This window comes from Gossypium raimondii, chromosome 7 (assembly GCF_025698545.1).
Source record: "Gossypium raimondii isolate GPD5lz chromosome 7, ASM2569854v1, whole genome shotgun sequence".
In the NCBI taxonomy this organism is placed as follows: Eukaryota; Viridiplantae; Streptophyta; class Magnoliopsida; order Malvales; family Malvaceae; genus Gossypium; species Gossypium raimondii.
The window spans coordinates 37,131,077-37,151,168 of record NC_068571.1 but is presented as its reverse complement, the minus strand read 5'-3'; the positions used below and the strand labels follow the sequence as shown (position 1 = coordinate 37,151,168).

Below are 20,092 nucleotides of genomic sequence, written 5' to 3'. Positions count from 1 at the left end.
TAAGAATATTGATTATTAAGAATTTTATTAAATTATATATTTTAATTAAAATATATTTAATAATAATTATGTTTAAATATGATTAAATTATTTATTATTGATAATAATAATCTTATTAAAATTTAAATAACAATAACAATAATCATTTACCAAAACAAATTTCGCTAAGGGTATTCTAGTCATTTTAGTTTTTTCATTATGCTATTACACCTCTATTACACTCAACCAAACACAGGATTACTATTACGCCTCTATTCCATTACATTCAACAAAACAGTTGATTTGCTATTACACAGCTTTTCCATTACACCTCTATTCCATTACACCTCTAATCCAATACAGCGAACCAAACGTGCTGTTATAATTTTAAATGTTTTTTTCATATTCTTTATAATTATTTAAAAAAATCATGTCTAGAATGAAACCGGACAAATTTTATTTATTTTTAAGATTTTTCTATTTTTTAAATATTTGATGATGTGGCAAAATGCCACATTAACTTAAGGTGTATGTGGCAAGTCATGTGTCACTATTTGGTTGGTCCATCAACCATGTCATCAATTAATAGTAGAAGTGGATGGAACTTTTAATAAAATAACTGGTTTAATATTTGATCTAATATACAAGGACTAATTTGTCCATTTTTTTAATAGAGAAGACAAAATGCAATCTAACTCCTAATACAATGTCCTCCATGGTACTTTCACCTATTAACTTCATATATGCAAGATTACGGCACACCTACAATGTGGGTAAAAAGTTTATGTAACAATTTTTTAAAAATGATGATATAATAACTAAATATGACTTTAGTTAAAATGGTAATGTGGAAATGATAAAAATCATAATATATTGGGTTTGAATTTTATCATGCACAAGTATTTATTTTAGATTTTGCATGAAATGACAAAACTACTCTCAAAATAATATTTATTATTTTGTAAAAATAATGTATTTTGATAATTTTAAAATTGAATTAAAACTCGATTAATAAATTACAACAAATCAATCAAAATTAATTTTTCACAACCATCAAATTTCTCTTCATTAAATTTTCAATTGAAGATGGTGTTGTATTGAGGATTAAAACCCTTGACTGCATTAGCAAATTGAACTTCAACTTGAACTTACACAAGTTATTTTTCATTAGATTAGTGTTATGGGGTTAGAACTTTAGTCTCGCAAATCGCACGGTTTTAGGTTATTCTTTAGCTTCAAATATGCCTAAGTCAGTTTTGCTCTCGAAAGTGAGAATTCGCAAAGAAAATTTTCTAAGGCATCGAAATAAAGCGGAAGTAAACTCAAAAATAAGAAGCAACGAAAGAACTAAAAAACATACAAGAAAGCAATGCACACAAGGTGTTTAAATAAGTGCTCTCAAATATATTCAATAACTATTAATGAAATGATTACAAATGAGTGGAAGGCCTCTATTTATGGTTGAGCTCCTCCAAATCTAACTGTATAGTTTAAATATATTTGCAAGAAGAGAGTCTTAAGATATTTAAACTCTATATAATTTTTCAATATTTTTTTTTGTCAATTTGGCCTTTATTCATTTAAATTTGACCACTAACCTTTTAAAAAGAGTCGAATTGTTATTTTTTTTAACAAAGATACTTATCAAAAGGTTAAAATTTTAAACATGACAATCTACGTGTAATTCAAAGTTTTTAGAACTAGACCAGTAGTCGAATCGATCAGGCCAACGGTAAAATCGATTCATAAGGTTTGATTAAAAATCGATAAAAATTCATTAAAAAAACACGGTTCAACTAGTTCAACCAATTTTTTAGCTTGGTTCAATCGGTTTGTATCAGTTCACAGGTCAACCTCCCTAATGCCTCTCTATGGACTGGTACCTTAGCCAGTTCTTGTTCCAACCAATTCAACCAATTGGTCTAATCCAATTCAAACAACCATAGTGCAATTCATGCTATTTGTTGAATTTTATTATAATTTCTTTTTGAATTTTTTATACTTTTAAATATTTTATAATTTTTAAAATTATTTGTTGACGTAACATATAAGACAAATAATATCGAGTCAATATGAAGTTCATGTAGATTGCCACAGGTTGCCATGCCAACATTATTAAAAAAATGTTTTAGTTAGCATTACCGATAAAAAAAAGTGTAACACCCTACACCTGACTCGATCATCGAGTCCGAGCTACACTATGCCGCATTTGTGGTCGGAGCAACTATGATCAAAATAAACACAATTTAAGCCTTTTAGCATTCAAATACAAGCATTATAAACAAAAAAATATGATAAATAAATATTCTCTAGTTTTGTATAAGCTTACAAACGCTTTAATGTTATCTCGTAATCGAATCAGGACTAAATTGTGAAAATTTTAAATTACAAGGTAGACATCTCGATGTAAGAGAGTTCCTCCCTGCGACGTGACATACTGACTTAGTTTCGTCATGACGACGGGGTTCCTCGTTGTGCCATGGCCTGGACTTCAACCCTCATCGTGACAACATGTGTTTTACGTTGCGACGTCACATATTGTTTCTGCAATTTCTAAGTGTAAAACCTGTAATTTTAAATGCATCAATGCATAATCAAACTTTTACCTTATTTTGACCAAATAAACAGTACCTATAAGTTCCATAATAAGTCATAACACTTTCTATTCACAGAAATATCACTTTTTAAGCATCAAATAATTCCAATCATCCAATCATTCTTATCAACTTACCTAATTTCATGACATATTAGATGGAAACATATACACATTCATCACATTATAATCATATTACCATTTCATGTATCATACCCTAATCAAACTGGCAAATCTAAGTTGCACATATATATAAATAACAAACATATAACGCTTTTAAAACACTTAATTCAATAAGATTCAGCCTATTAGGTACATGCCAGCTAACAACAAAAACAAAAAGCGAACAAACATTTCTGAGTCTGGGATAAAATATTGGATGCTGAAATTGATACTCGTGAATTTTGAATTGAACCTAACCAACTATAACACCCCGAATTCTAGGCTAGAGGTTCTAAGGTTTGTGGTTAGGGTCAGTGAGTAAGTTGTGCTATTGTGTTTAGTTGCGCGTTTAAGGATAGAACGAGCCTACTGGTCTGGTGGTTGGTAGTGTGTTAGTGTTCCTTTGGGTCCCGGGTTTAAGTCTTTAAGAGTGTTTTGAGAGACCATTTTTATTTTGTTTTAAAGGTTTAGGTAACTATATTCTTTACTGAGTGTTTATTATTATGATTATTTTTATTTTCTTTTGGACGTTCTCCTCTTGCTTTTTCTTTTGTTTTCTTTTTGTTTATTCTTCTTTTCTTTTTTGAAAAGGATGGTGTTGTGGTTTTCGAAGAGCTTCGCTTTCTTGGTCATCGAGTTGGGATTTGGACGTCTCTGATTACAAATTAGGTATGGGTTTCAAAACTTTTTAATTTTACTTGTGAATTGTAAGTTTGACTTTGGTGGAATGCGGCAATCTATGTGCCTTTTGGAAATTGGTTATCGATGTTCGGTAATATCGATTGAGGGTCGATTTAGTGACCGAAAAACTCAATTTTCAAACTATTTGAGGGTGGTTTCGTGACCACACAAGTGGCCACACGGGCATGTGCCCCCACACAGGCGGTTCATACGGCCGTGTACAGTTAGGAATTAGGGTTTTCGATAAAATTTGGTGTCACACGGCCTGGCCACACGGTCGGGTGGTTGATTTAGGGATTTTTATCGATTTTCGCACAGTCGTGTCCCCTGGGCACACGGGCGTGTGTGTTTGGGAATCAGGGATTTAGTGATTTGGTGCCACACGGTCGTATGACTAATTTGGGGATTTAGGGATCCCACATGGGCGTGTGAGACCCTCACACGGCCGTGTCTACCCTGTCCTCTATTTTAGCACAAATGGACAGAGAGTTACATGGCATGTTCACATAGCCATGTCCCTGGCCCACACGGGCATGTGCCTCCTCCTATACGGGAGTGGTGATCCCCCACACGGGTGTGTTGACCTCTACTTGGTCTAGGCATTTCCACACGGCCAGAGCACACGGCCGTGTGGTCCTAAGTCATCAACTTTAGTTCTGTGTATGCTTTTTATCTGAAAATGTGTGTGTTCCGGCCCTTAGTTAGGCTTTAGTGAGGGTAGTTAAGACTCTGATCTGGGCTTCAGCTTATGTGTTATTTGTGACTGTTATGTGAGATGTCTGATCCTGAACCCGGTTAGCTGGATGTGTGTGCATATCTATTTCTGTCTGACTGTCTGTCGATGTGTTCATTGTTTCTGTGAGGGTGTAAGCATACATGCACTTGCATAAAGAAATTTTGGGGTTGGTTACGAAGAGAAGGAAGAATGATTCTGATATGATCTGGCAGTTTTTCTGCAACTTATTCGTACAGCGATTTGCCGCATTGTACCGCACGTATGTCAGCTTTACTACGTACCATTATTTGATATGGCAGTTTTAACTACAACATGTATATATAGCGGATTATCGCATTGCACTGTACTACATATACGCCAGCCCTGCTGCGTATTAATATCTGAGTGGCTTAGTCCACATATATGGTGTGTAGGGTTGAATGAGCTTTTCGAGGTCCTATGTGGTGTGTTTCGTTGGATGAGCTTAAACAACTCTTTTAGGGTGTGATTGGGGGATGGAGAGGTGTTTTGGCTGGATAGGTGGGTTTTTATTACCTGACTGCATTCATACGCATCTGTTTGAATGTTCTGGGTGTAAGATTATCTGACTATTTTCTGTCTGATTGAATAACACTTGTGACTGAGTGTTTGTGTCTTGGTGTGCTTGAGTTGTTTCGTTTTGTTGGGACATTGGTTCCAAGTTTACTTTCTGACTCTGTGTATATCTCTAAGTCTGTTTCGCTATTGAAGTGAGTTTCGTAAATCTGTTATTAGTCTCGTATCGAACTCACACTGAGCTCGTGTAGCTCACCCCTCCTTAGCGTTTCCCTTTTCAGGTACACTTCCGTTTTTTGTAGCTCGGACTCGGCATGCTGGAGGTTTCAGAAGCGTCACATTTTTTTTAAACTGGTTAATAAAGTATTTTCTATAAATCTGAGTTTTATGTAAATAATTTTGGACTGTAAGTTCTATTTTAAATACTGTGGTATGAAATTTTGTGTTAAATGCAAATAGACGTTATTTGGTTTGAACAAATGTATTTTGGAATATCGAGTTTTGATAACTGAGAATTTTTACGTAACCTAAATACTGTAATTTTTTTCGGGTTGTTTTGTAAAATTTTCCTACGATCACTTCGGTGATCAATGTAACCTTCAAGATTCGGTCCAAACTTCTAGGCCGGGTTTTGAGGCGTTACACCAGCGCAGAGAAAACAAACCGTATGTTGAGCAACACACTCAATGGTAAATCCTATGATACGAGTTAACATAAACATAATTATGCAATGCACATAATTTAATTTAATTCCATTCAAAATCAAATTTCGTACTATTTTCATTAATTACATCAAATTCCAATAAATCATGCTTACTCCTATCTTAATCACCTAATCAAATGTATATTCATGCTAGTTATTCAATTCCATTCACAATTTTCATTCACAATTCTAATTATCACCATGGTAACTAAGCTTATCAAACATATAAAAAATATGATTACAATCCTTTAGTATACTTTACTTATTCACATATGCCCAATTTCAAGTATCGTATCAACAATTCTGAGTCTATAGCTTGGTCTTATTCAAGTAGCCCTTGGGCTTATTTTCAACTCAATTCATACGGCATCATATTTCACATTTCCATTTCATTTCATTCCACAATCATTTCAACAATTCATTTATTTTTAACCCTATTAACTATACACAGACTCGGTACGGATATACAGGCCTATCACCCCGAGTTGCCCGACAACAATGTTTATCTCAACTTAATTAATTTGTTATCTCGGGTTGCCCGGAAACGATGACTCAAGCATAATGTCTACCACCATGGATTTCCCGACAATGATGGTTTTACTCAGTACTCTGACCCTATTGCATGCCAACTATATCCGACACAGTCCGAACAACTAATAAGGTAACCAATTTCCGTTTCATTACATATAGATCAAATCACGTTCTTTTATTATCACTTTATCATCAAACTATTAATTTATCATATATCACTACATGTTTCAATTCAATTTCATACCAAATATCTATTACCAATCAAATTCATAAATTTTTATTTTATTCAACTTAGTCCTTAACTCGATAAGTAATCTCAAATATACCAAATCAGCTTAAATAGTCATCACTGACTTACCTCAATGATGTATGATGTAAAATATGAAAATGCAACAATTAAATGGGTCTTGAATCATAGAAATACAAATCATAAATTTCAAGCTAATCGTCAACGATAGAGGTGCTCATGGGTCAGGTCGGGCCCAACCAAAATTTTAGGCCCGTTTGATAGGCATGGGCCCAACCCGACTTGAAAAATGGGCCTAAAATTTTACCCAAGCTCGACCCATATAAAAATGTTAAAACCCGGGCTCGACCCAAATTAATTTTTTATATTATTTTTTATATAAAATTTCTTTTAAAATATAATACATCAAAATACTAAAAACATTAAAATAAATGTTTCCCAATAAATTGAAAATAAATTTTTAAAAAATATGTATACTTAAATAACACTAAGATATGTGCAATTTAACAAGCAAATGCCTCTAAAATAATAATAAAATTAACAATAAAACAAGAGTTATACAATAACAACAAAATAGTAGCAACATAATAGTGAAAAAACAACAAGAAAATAGAAAAAAAAAAGAGAGTAAAAAACAGAAACAAAAAATTGCAGTTTTTTTTTACATATTTGGGTCGGGCCGAAAAGACCTTAGGCCAGACCTATTTTCTAAATAGGTCTTATTTTTTCTAAAGCCCATATTTTAGGCCTGTGTTTTTACCCAAACCTTTCCACTTTTCGGGTAAGCCTTTGGGACAGGTTGGGTGGTCCGACCCATGAGCAGTTCCAGTCAACGACTTTGGATTTTCCTTTCCCTCTCGACGAATCTGAGTCGATGTTTGCTACGGATTAACATAAAACATATAGTACTATCAATAATCATCCAATTCATAATCAATTATCAATTTATAAAAAAATTAATTTATTCAATTTAGTCCCTAAAACCGAGACTAACATAACTTCTAAATTAAAGATTCAAATTGAATCCCGATTTCACTATTACTGATTAGGGACCTCCTATTTCTTATTTTTACAGCCAATTTTACATTTTATTTAGTTTGGTCCCTAATGTACAAAATTATCAATTAAGCTTTACAATTTAGTCCTTTTTCACATCTAAGCTTAAAATCTATCTACTTAACAGCTAAAAATTCAAGAACTCAACAATGGAAACTTCCTAAAACTTTAAAAGTTTTGCAAATTGGTACATGGACTAGCTAAATCAAGCTCCCATGACCTCAAATCTATAAAAATTACAAGAAAATGACTAAATTGCACTTACCAAATTAGGGTTGAAAACTTCAAATTTCTTTAGGTTTTCTTTCTTCTTGTTTCAGTGTTTAAGAAGAAGATGATGATAGCATTCATCTTTTTCTTCCACTATCTTTAATATATGTATATATTAGTAAATAAACTTTAAATTAATTAAGTTAAAAGCCATTTAATCAACCGTCCACTAGCATATATATTAGTATGGTCTAATTGCTATTTTAAACATTTGGTTAATTGTAATTTAATTTTTCAATTAAAAATTTATAGTGATTAGACTTCACAATTTAGTCATTGAATCTTAATTAATCATTAATTCGACAAAAATTATCTATTCAAAATTCAATTTACTTATACAATAACTCCATAAATATTTATGGGCTCGATTTACGGAGACGAGGTTTCAGTCTTGAAACCCCCTTTTTCGACACCACTAAAAATTGGGTCATTACAAAAAGTGTTTTAACTCTATTTGAAATATTAATGACCAAATTTAGCTCAAGAAAGAAAAATAAAGACCAAATTGAATATATAAATGCTAAAAGCTAAATTTATCATTAGACTACATTAATATGCTTTATTGTAAAAGAAAGAAAAGGATTGTAAGCTTCTTCTTTTTCTTTTAAATCTTTTATTTTTTATTAAAGAAATTTGGGATAAAACAAAATGAAAACAAAAGGAGTGATATTTTTAAAATATAAAATAACTTTTATATACTTATTGATAGTATGGTTTTTAGTTCATGTTTTGTGTTGGGTTGATTATTTATTCGTGTTAAATAAGAGAGTAAAAATTGAAGGTTAAAATATTCTCTAAGTCTCTACACACTTACATATTTGGAATTTAGTCTCCTTACTTTTATTTTCAAGAATTTAATCCTCTACTTTTCGAATTTAAAATTCAAGCCACGTAACAATAAAATGATGTTGAAAATATTGATTATGATTTCTTAAAAATACTCATTCAAACTCGTCATTATAAAAATAAAATTTTTTTATGTTGGGATAGTGTTCTTAAGAAAAATTGACGCTGGTCATGAGTTTTAAAGGCGAGGATCGAACCCTCGATCATTAGTTAAGATAGATGAGACCCTTATAATCTTCATGGTTAAAGTCACAATCATTATTAATATAATTCTTGTAATTGTACAAAAAAATTACAACTTACAATAATACTAATTCAAGTGATGAATATTCTACAAAGATCCATAAATTTGAGTCAAATAAACTTGAATTATTATTTAATAATAAATTATTTAAGGTTAACTATAAAGATAAAATGCTTTTAATATTCTATTATTTTATATAATAAATAACTTAAATAATAGTATAAATCCTTTAATGCAATGTGCAGTAATGAATTTGAGTGAAGAGCTGATGTGTATTGCTTACTTTGAAATTTTATTGAAGTTAAAAGATTAAAAGGTTTGATTTAAATGAGTTTTAATGTTCTCATTCCTTTTATGCAATTATATGCAATCATTTTAGGCTTAATACCTCTACTCTTGGGATTTTCAATTTGTTAATTTAGCTTATCTTAAATTTAATCATTTAGTTTCCTTTAATTAAATACATTTTTTTTTGCATTTTAGTTCTTTTAAAATATTAATAATTTAATTTAAGTTATTCTAATGTAAAACATTTGGCTTCTTACAATAATTCAATTAAGAAATTTTAGTAATAAAAAATATTATTAAAATAATGGTGTTTTGTGTTTTACTATTTTTATATGAAATGTTAAAATAAAACAACGAAAAATGCAATGTCTAAACCTAAAAATATTTAATCATTTCACCTATACATCAACTATTAACTTTTTATAAATATGAATTTAATATTATATTTTTCTTTCACTCGCATTGTCAATGTAACAAAATCTAGTAAGCAACAATATACTCCTTCACATGAAATTTTGATTGAATCAATTATTCAATGTACCGTATAATACATGAATTACATAAATAAATAAGAGAGGATGAATAGTATGATGTATCAAATGAGTACATGAATCCCATTAAACATATACTAATAACCCTTTAGGTACCTACTCAAAGTATATGTATACCAATAAATTCATCCATAATGAGATTTAACTTTAAATTTTAAAATTTTGAAATTAATTTTTGCTATTAAAGCTATTTAGGGCAAGATTTATAAACATAAATAAGTTTTTGTAAACATAAACCATTAATTCAATTAGGTAAGTTGAATTACAGAATTAACATAAAGAAAAAACCGATGCCCCCAAAGCAAGAAACAAAATACAGCAAATTGGGTTGAACAAAGTGGAGAATTGTAGATACTATTAAGGCAAACAACAAAAGGAGATCGACCGGATTTGACGAACATGATGATTACCATGCAAATGGCAGTTTTGTTCACAATTCATAGTAAAGTATTACAGCTTACAATCAAAACAACATCTCTTTTTATGTTTCCCCTAGAAGCGAGCACAGTAATTAATTCTTCGCATTCTATAAGTCCATTAAGACAATAGACATTGATAATGAGTTTTAAAGCTATTCCATACTCAATATGAAAATAAAACCATCAACTACTGGTTAAGGTAAAAAAAACTCATACCCTCTCACCTAACATCCATGATTAAAGCCCAATCATTATTAATATAATTTTTGTAATTGTACAAAAATTAGGGCTTACAAGAATATCTGGTTCAAGAGACGGACATTCCACAAAGATCTATAAATTTGAATTCATTAAACTTAATTAAGATAAAACACTTTTAATGTTCTATTATTTTATATAATAAATAATTTAAATAATAGTATATATAATATTTATAAAATAATTTTAATATTAAATTATTAGACAAAATGATTATTGGATTAGGTTGGGTTAAAATGATTGAAAAGACTTCAGGTTAAACTCATGAACAAAGCTCCTATAGATGATAAATTATAATTCCACCATCATAGAATAATACTATGAAAATTCTCTTTATATATAGAATAAAAAATATTTTATTTATTAAAAGAAGGATATACCACAATCTATCAACTTTGTTCATGGCATATATATGTATATATGTGAAATAATAATTACATTAACAATCACCAAAATAAATGTAGCTGCCTTGGTATTGACACCCTCTAAACTATAAATAGAGCTATGAATTTCTTACAGATTTCACCAACAAGAGTTAAGTCAAATAAAAGAAGAAGGAAAAAAATGAAAGGGGTGGCATGTACATGGATGCTACTCTCCATGTGCCTTTTGGGGCATCTCATAATATATGGAGAAGCCAATGAGGCAGAAGTCCTTGGTGACTTTCTTAAGTCCAGATTGTCAAAGAAACCATCTCCGACGGTGCATTCTTGGGCATGGTTAAATGAGAAAACTGGGAATTATCCTAATTATATTCAGCCTCAAGATGGATCCATGGAGGCTGACAAAATCGGTGCATTGCCTGGTCAACCTAATGTTGTTGATTTCAACCATTATTCAGGATATGTGACTGTTGATTCTAAGGCTGGAAGAGCACTTTTCTACTATTTTGCCGAGTCCCCCAACAACTCTTCCACAAATCCATTGGTTTTATGGCTCAATGGAGGTATGGTTATTGTCAATTATCAATCGTTATGAGTCATTGTGTATGCTCTAATCGTTCTTCATATTTTCATTTTACTTTTAATGTTTCAATCACAAGAAAATTCTTTAATTTTTCATCCGGTTCCAAAGGTCGAGCTAGCATTGCTTAATTTAGATCGACTTGGATAAGAACAATTTGATATCGATTTATTAATTACTTTTTTTTATTTTTAATTATAAGAATTTATAAATATTAATTTTTTTAATTTTTAATTATAAGGTGATAATGGATTCAAGTCGACATTCTGAATTAGACTAAGCCAAAAAGAGGCTTGAACAATTCAAACTGCATCCATGAACCAATTCATAGACAAATTTATTTTATAAGTGAAGAGATAATGTTATTTTTAATAAAGGAGACAAAATATAAATATAAAAATATGGTATTTTTATCTAACATACACTTTGAAAGTATGGTCCTAACTTTAACAACTTCTATTAAACTAAACAACTTGTTAATTAATCATCATCTTTGGTTTCATTTTTGGCATTTTCAGGACCAGGATGTTCCTCATTAATCGGAGCAATGACGGAATTAGGCCCTTTTAGAGTAAACAATGATGGCGAAACACTATTCCGTAACAATTTTGCATGGAACAATGGTCTTATTTCTTCCTTTACTATAATCTACATTTACATTGTTAATAGTAGAAATTAACTACATTTTGGTTGAACTTTGACAGTGGCGAATGTAATCTTCTTGGAATCACCAGCTGGAGTAGGCTTTTCCTATTCGAATACTTCCTCAGATTACCAACATACAGGTGACAAGAGCACTGCAAGAGATGCCTATACCTTTCTTATCAACTGGCTCGAGAGGTTCCCTCAGTATAAAACTCGAGATTTCTACATTACCGGAGAGAGTTACGCTGGTCACTATGTGCCTCAGCTTGCTTACACCATTTTTCTCAACAACAAGAAAGCAAATCAAACCTTAATTAATCTTAAAGGCATAGCAGTATGTTAAAATACGAAATCATTATTATTACATGAAATTCTCATTTTCAATTATTTTTAATATACGTTTATGATTTGCATTTGACTATATTAATCATGTCCATATTAAATAAGTATACAAATGTAATGATTTTGACCTAACTTTTCTTATCGATGGCAAAATTTTTAGGTTGGGAATGGTTGGATTGACGACCATACAGGCTATTGGGGCCAATTTGACTATTTATGGACACATGCTTTGAATTCAGATGAAACTAACAAAGGAATCCACACCTATTGCCACTATTTTAATGATAAAGATCCAAAAGAGTGCGGTGACTTCGTAATCAAAGCCTATAATGAGCCTGGTGATATTGATGGATATAACATTTATGCCCCACTTTGTCAGCAAGATTCTTCATCAATAAAAAACTCATATGATTCGGTAAGTCATCTTACTTTGTTACATTAATGGCTCCTAGTTAGATAATTGGATTTTGAAATTTGAAATTCATTTTTCTCATCATCCATTCATTTAGGTTAGTATTAAACACAATAAATATTTTGTTGTTTGAATTTTTTTTTCAAGAAGAAAGAAAAAGGGATTGCAAGATCGATTTTCGAACTCTTACCTATTGAATTATGTTGCTTTAGTTGTTTATTTATCTTAGAGTACTATATGACCATTCCATTAATTCTCAAAATACATAAAAGAATTTACAAAATCGTTCCAATCTGAATAGTATAATTGTTGAGTGCCACCTCTTAAAAGTGATAACATTAACAGTTGGCTTGAATCACTGATTATTCTTCTAAGTAGTTTTTAATATGATCAAGGTTAACGCCTAATGTAATTAGACAAGTATAATAAGAAGCAAAAGTTGCAACCATGGCAAAAATATTTATATTGAAATAATTTTCAAGAAATGTTTAGATAAATTTGTAATAACATGGTAATATGATTCTCATTTCAGGTAAACAATTTCGATCCATGTTCAACCTACTATATGTCGTCTTATCTGAATAGAGCAGAGGTCCAAACAGCTCTCCATGCTAAGGTTTCAACATGGGATCTATGCAGGTTATATCTATGATCCTGCTCTTTTGTCGCGGCTTCTAAATTAAGATTATTAAGTTTGTTTTTTGTTAGTATTTATTTTAATATGTTTTATAATGTTATATCACTCAGCGACTCAATTGATAGTTGGATTGATAGTCCAGCCACTATCTTACCTATCATCAAGAATCTGATGACAAGTGGTCTTCAAATTTGGTTATATAGGTAAAAGCTCAGCTTACTTTTATTTAGCATATTTGGACATTTATAACTTCTCTCCTACAACTTGCAGTGGTGACGTAGATTCAGTAGTCCCAATTACCTCAACCAGGTATGCTATACAGAAACTCAAGCTTCCTGTCAAGGCTGCTTGGCGTCCATGGTCCACCAACGACGAGGTAAAAACAAAACTTAAATATTACCATTTTATGCCTCTCTCTATAACATTTGATACTTAATTTATTTTCTTTAAAATAAAGTCATATTCTATTATGAATCAGTGTTAGGCTGACTTTACCTGATCAATTAATACTAAGTTATCATACCTCAAATCAACTACCTTCTTAGATGCAAATATGACATTCAACTTAACACTTGTTATGGATTTTCTTTTACATAAGTATACGTTTCGAGTTATAACCATTTTGCCTGAAATTGTTGAATGAAAACAAGCAGGTTGGAGGATATGTGGAGGAATATGAAGGGCTGACATTGGTGACAGTGAGAGACGCAGGCCATTTAGTTCCAAGCTACCAACCAGCTCGTGCTCTTACCATGATTTCATCTTTCCTTCAAGGAGCTTTACCTCCGGCATGATCATTTCAAAGCAACATCAATAGATGATTGAGCTAATGATTTTCTATTTCAAATAATAATAATAATAATAATAATAAAGGTACATGAGACAAATATATTGTTCGAATGGTGAGCTTATGTGTATTGTTTATTTTGAAATTCGATTTATCTTAAAAAGATTAAAAGGGTTTGATTTAAATGTGTGTTTTCTGTTGTCATTTCTTTTATGCCTATACTTATACTAATTAAATTATGATTAAATGGTTTATATTTTAAAAATAATTGAATTATAAATATATATATCAAATTATAACAAATGTTCAATTTTATGTGCCACATAACAATAATTATAATTGTTCAAAAGAATTTAACAAATAGCAAATAATTAGTGAACAACCAAACGAAGAACTTAATAATGCATCCAAAATAAATTTAAACAACAAAACATTATAAATTACTTTAATTTCTAGCACACATTTTAACCATCCATGCAATTCAAAAAGTAGAAAATATTACCATCAAATTAGAATTTAAACCTAATGAAACAAGTATCTTTAACCAATCTTAGATCAAGCAAAATAAAATATAAAAAATTCAGATTTAAAATTTAGATGCAATTAAATTTTATTTAAAATTTATTGGAATGACATCCTAAAATTAGAAAAAGGAATCCATTTGGTAATTATGTAATAGAAAATGACATTATAATAGATCTGAATTGAATTTTATAAAGAATTTCAACCGTGTTAAGAATTTTTAAAATTAATGTTAGTATTTTAATCAAAATAAAGTATTTAGATTATCTAATGGCATTATACATATTGAGGTACTAATTTATACCAAAAATTAAAGTATAATGATTAAATCTTAAATTTAAGTGGAGTATAAGGATAGAAATTGGAGGGATTTACAAAAAAAAGCCAATTTTTTTATAAAATTACCGAAATAGGCCGGTTTTTTAATTATTTACCGGACTGGGCTATTTCCCCCAAAATCGCGCCACGCCGAGCGATGTCGGGGATTAGAGAGAAAAAGCGTCCACGTCGGTAGCGACCTGCGACGTGGAAGGAAATTGCTCCTTGAGGCGCGATTTCCTTCCACGCCGCCAGTCGCTACCGACGTGACGCCTCCTCCGCCACTTAGCGCGTATCGGAACGCGATTTTGACCCCGATTTTATGCCCGGTTTTATGGCTTTTAGGGTTTAGGGTGCAGGCTTTTTAGGAGTTAGGGGTCCAGGAAAATTTTTTTTCGAGTTGACGTTTTGGTTAAATAGTGGGAAATCGCTTCTACTAGGATGCTATTTAAGAAGAAATTGTGAAATAGTGGCCTCGTGGACGCGATTTCGCTACAGTGGTCATGTGAGAAATAATTTTTTGACGTTTTCGAGGAAATAGTATAAAATCGCGATACCGGGATGCTATATGAGAAGAATTGTGAAATCGCTACTCGTGGACGCGATTTCGCTCTGATTGGTCATGTAGGAAATAATTTTTTTGACGCTTCGAGCAAATAGTGTCAAATCGCTACCGTGGACACGATTTCGCTTCATGAGCAAGTTTAATGAGGCTATAAATTAGGCGAGAATTTTCTTAGAATGCATAACTCAGAGCAGAAACATTTTAGGTTAGGGTTAGGGAATTTAGAGTTTCAAAATGAGTGAACGTATTAGTGCTGTTATTTACTACGATGGTGAGATTTGCCACACCGAGAATGGTGTTGTTTTTTTGTCGGAGAATACGGTGCGACTGTCATTTAGACAAAACATAGATTTGACAGAACTCCGTAAAAGAATTAGGCGTAAAATCTTCGGAACCACGTCATTGACATATGACTCATCTTGCTAGCGGAGCAACTTATATTGAGTTATATGTACAATTTATGTCACCAAATGATGTACTTCCGTCCGGTGTTTGAGATGTATACACGACCCCTGGCCGACACTCGATTAGCGTGTTACAAAATACGGAACAGCCTATGTTCGGTAGTGGTGTCGAATGCACATCCCCCCAAGACACTCTGTCGGTGGATGGGACATGTACGTCGGTGGCTCGACGGTTGACGCTGGAAATACGAGCTGGAGAACCGCATCAAGTTCTACTAGATGGCAATCTACATCCAATTGGGGGCGTTATCAAATGCCCAGAAGAAGGGATGACGTACTACCTACGACATCAACCGGTGAGGGACGTCGATGTCTGCAGATGATTGTGGGTTAGAAGGTGAGTCCGATGTGGATCCACCTCGAGAGCCCGGGCCGGATGGTGCAGAGGTGGGACTATTTTCTGAACCGGAGCCTATTCCAATAGAAGGTGAAGATGGTGATATGAGTGCAGATGATGAAGAAAATCCACGATTGAGCATATTCACCTCCAAATTTCACATGCATAATGTCGATCTATCGGCAGATGATGCGTTAGAGTTTCCAGATCTACCACACCGGGTGCGCGATCGTACAAGTTCGGGAGTAGATGTTGGTGAACTTGAAGTTGGTAATCAGTTTACCAATAAGGATAGTTTTATTGGTGCTTTGAAACAGCATAGCATCAAAAACGGCGTTAATTATCAAATTGTATTAAATTATGTATTGATAATTGTATTAAATTTTGGTTAAATTATCAAATTACTACAATTTCTTAAATGTTAGTACCAACAAAACATTTTACTTAAATCCAACATTATGTAAAACTACAATTTAATTAGGGTTTTAATTAAATAGGGTTAGGATTTTAATTTAATTAAATTAGGTTAGGGTTTTTAATTAAGTAGGGTTAGGGTTTTAATTTAATTAAATAAGGTTAGGGTTTTTAATTTAAGTAGGTTAGGTTAGGGTTTTTAATTTAATAAAATTAGGTTAGGTTTTTAATTAAATTAGGTTAGGTTAGGGTTTTTAATTTAATTAAATTAGGTTTTTAATTAAGTAGGGTTAGGATTTTAATCAAATAATGTCAAAATAACTCGGAAAAATTCTATTTGTATTACATCGTCATAAACTTCTAATTCATTACATCAAATGATTAATTTTAATACGGTAATCAATGTCTATGACCGGGGATTCAGTTTCACATGGCGGTATTTAATCGTGATTCTGCTACCGGATTCCTCCTTTCTCTAGCTTCCAACGGCGGTTGTTGTTCTCGGTGGGATTCGGTTCTTCCGATTCGCATCTGGTTGTCGGACTTGGGACGATGATCCACCTTCAAAGAATAGTGTATGTGGAGGTGTTTGCATCATGAACGGCGACGGAGTTTGAAAGCCATGCGTTGCTGGCGATTGGTAAAAAGGAGAGCTCCCCGACGGCCCCCCTTGCGACCCCTTCTGCGCCGATGGCCTAGTTATCGGTGGTCCGCTCGACATTACAGGAAATGGAGCTGATCCGGGCATTTGGCTCCAACCTGCCATAGGATTCGGAAAAGGATACATGTACGGGTTAGGGTACATATAAGGGCTAGGAAACATACCTGGCATCATAGGGAAAGGTGAATGTGTGGGTATCATCTGTTGAATTGCTACGCCAGGTGACTGCGTTGGTGCTCTCGTTGGGGACGGTGATTGCATGGTCGCTGATGATGAACCGGGTGAATGTCTGGGCCTCGTTGAGGGGCTGCCCTCGTAGTTTTGTCCCCTTGGATTTTGAGGCCCGCGTCTTTCCCTTCCGACACGTATTTGCCGCCGCCTCTCCTCCGGCGTAAGTAAATAAGGCTTCCCATGGGCCCTAAACCATGGCATGTATTCTAGAACGCACGCTAACTCGGGAACGATGATTGGTTCCCGAGTAGGTAGATATTCATTCCGATTTTCCCACATTTCTGTGTACACTGACCAGTACAACGACCAATCCGTACCTAATAGCCGAAGGTCGATTTTGTGGTGCTCGTCAAACTCCTCAGGGTCCGCAGGGATCGGTTGTCTACATCCAAACTGTCGTAGGACTCTGTCTGTCTGGTGGGGCTCCACGGTTGCATAGTTGATCAACACCACTTTCACGTGCCAAGCGTTCAGATTTTGTAAAAACTCTTCCGGGATTACTGCCCGAACTGCCGGATCCTCGTATGGTGTCCATTGAAACTACATGAACATGATAACAATATTACATATATACATAATACTAAATACTAAATATCAATCCACTAGCGAATGTATGGAAATATCTATTTGCAATAATACTTACTTCTGCTTCCGAGTGTTGCTCCAATAGAAGCCGTATATCTTCAAGTTCAGTCGGTATTCCACGATAACTTGCCGGATGGTTCCACCTAATTAAATAAATTTTTAGCATTCTTTTATTCTTACAAAATCTACATATCAATTTCAAAATGTAATATAAAATTTACCTCGTTACGAGTGGGAATGTATATAGGTGGTTCACTCGAGGACGTAGAAATGGAAAGCGAAACCGTACCCATGATTGCAGTAGTGACAGGCAACCTCCGATTTTTGCTCTCCTCGGTTTGGTCGCCCCGCACATCTCCCAATATAATGTTGCCAAGACGGCAGACCCCCAACTAAATTCACCGGCTGCTCTAAAATCAACGTGTTTTAGCAGCCACCTTAGATGTACACGGCTCCGTGATGTGTCGGCCATGAGATAGCCTCCAATTATTTGAAGAATGTATGATCGAGCATATCGGATTCTTTCAATCTCGGTTAAATTTTCATTCAGACCGGGGAAGGTGACACGTAACCAGCCCATCTCCACCATACCTCCATCCATTTATCCGGAACGGCGCCCAAAAGCTCGTAGCACACCTCCTCCCAATTGCTAGATTGGGCGACCGATCATCGGGTGCCCATCCACCGCAATCCCAAATGCAGATGGACATTTTCTAGAGTGATAGTGCACTCTCCACATGGAAGATGAAATGTGTGGTCTCAAGTCTCCACCTCTCGATCAACGACCGATCGCCGGCTCCAACTTGCATCCCCGCCTACCGTCGCCACGTGCCAAAATCCCGCTTCTGCAGTAGTTCTCTACTAACGGTGATGGAGCATGCATATTCAATATTGCATTCCAATACCCGATCTTCACCTTTTATAACAAAAAATATATTAATAAATATCTAAAATACATAAATAAAAATATCTTAAAAATTTAAAATTTAAATTTAATACTTACCATGTTCATTTGCTCCACCGATATGTGATTCCTATCCAGATTTAATCAATGATCCGGTCATTGTTGAAAATATTAAAATTTTAAAATTATTTAAAAAATAAAAATTTTAAAATTTTCTTAAAAAAATGAAATTTAATGGAAAAAGAAATTTAATATGGATTTGGAGATTTTTTGAAGGAAATTGAGAGGATTTTGGAAGGAATTTGAGAGTTTGAGAGAATTTTGGAAGGAAATTGATAGAAATTTTGAAGGGAATTGAGAGAAATTTTGAAAGGAATTGAGAGAATTTTTGAAAGAAATTGATATTGAATTTGTTTGTGAAAATAAAAGGGGTGGGGGGTTTATATAGTAAAAAAAAATTTGACCGTTGGGGGGGCAACGGTCAATTTTTTGACCGTTGGGCACTGTTCACGCGCGCGTCCACATCGCGTCCACGTCAGCGCGACCTTCTGCCCCGTCCCCTGACATCGCTCCGACGTGGCGCGATTTTAGGGGAAATGGCCTAGTCCGGTAAATAATTAAAAAACCGGCCTATTTCGGTAATTTTATAAAAAATTGGCTTTTTTTGGTAAATCCCTCTAGAAATTGAAACTAATCTAAAACAATCAAAATTAAAATTATAAGGTAAAAAGAAAAAGAAACGTGACTAAGAGAGAGGGAAGTGGATGGTTTGGGAAGAAGGAAAATTAGGGAACTTCATTATTTAAAAAAATTAAAAATAAAAAAAGAATAAATCAAGAAAAGTTTGATAAAATCTAACCAAACTACTAACAAAGGACAAAAAGAAATCCCCTCTTTACACACACCAAAACAAGCACTTCATGATGTTAACCACCTAACCAAATTAAACTACTTAACATGTTTCAAGCAATAGTTTTCAAGAGATTTTTGGACAAATAGTCATATGATTCTCATTTCAGGTAAGCAATTTCGATCCATGTTCAAACCACTATTTGTATTCTTATTTGAATAGAGCAGAGGTTCTAACAGCTCTCCATACTAAGGTTTCAAAATGGGATCTATGCAGGTTATACCCATCATCTTGCTCTTTTGTCGTGAGTTCATTATTAATGTGTTTTGAGAGTATTATGTAACTAAAATATCATAC

The 20,092-nt window shown here is 33.2% G+C and overlaps 2 protein-coding genes across 2 annotated transcripts; one reads left to right on the top strand and one right to left on the bottom strand.

Annotated features, from left to right (window-relative positions):
• The first annotated feature begins 10,686 nt into the window (after positions 1 to 10,686).
• Positions 10,687 to 13,996, top strand: LOC105793333 (serine carboxypeptidase 1). The gene is made up of 8 exons (XM_012622254.2): positions 10,687 to 11,044; positions 11,580 to 11,684; positions 11,766 to 12,040; positions 12,209 to 12,463; positions 12,993 to 13,099; positions 13,208 to 13,300; positions 13,368 to 13,473; positions 13,751 to 13,996. The coding sequence occupies exons 1-8, from the start codon at positions 10,687 to 10,689 to the stop codon at positions 13,889 to 13,891; spliced, it is 1,440 nt and encodes a 479-aa protein (XP_012477708.2). The 3' UTR covers positions 13,892 to 13,996.
• A 2,983-nt stretch (positions 13,997 to 16,979) lies between these two features.
• On the bottom strand, positions 16,980 to 18,582 carry LOC128042545 (serine/threonine-protein phosphatase 7 long form homolog). Its single transcript, XM_052633922.1, has 3 exons — positions 18,203 to 18,582; positions 18,040 to 18,124; positions 16,980 to 17,936 (listed from the first exon to the last, which is right to left on the bottom strand). Exons 1-3 carry the CDS (start codon positions 18,580 to 18,582, stop codon positions 16,980 to 16,982), a joined length of 1,422 nt encoding a protein of 473 aa, XP_052489882.1.
• Between the last annotated feature and the right edge of the window lie 1,510 nt (positions 18,583 to 20,092).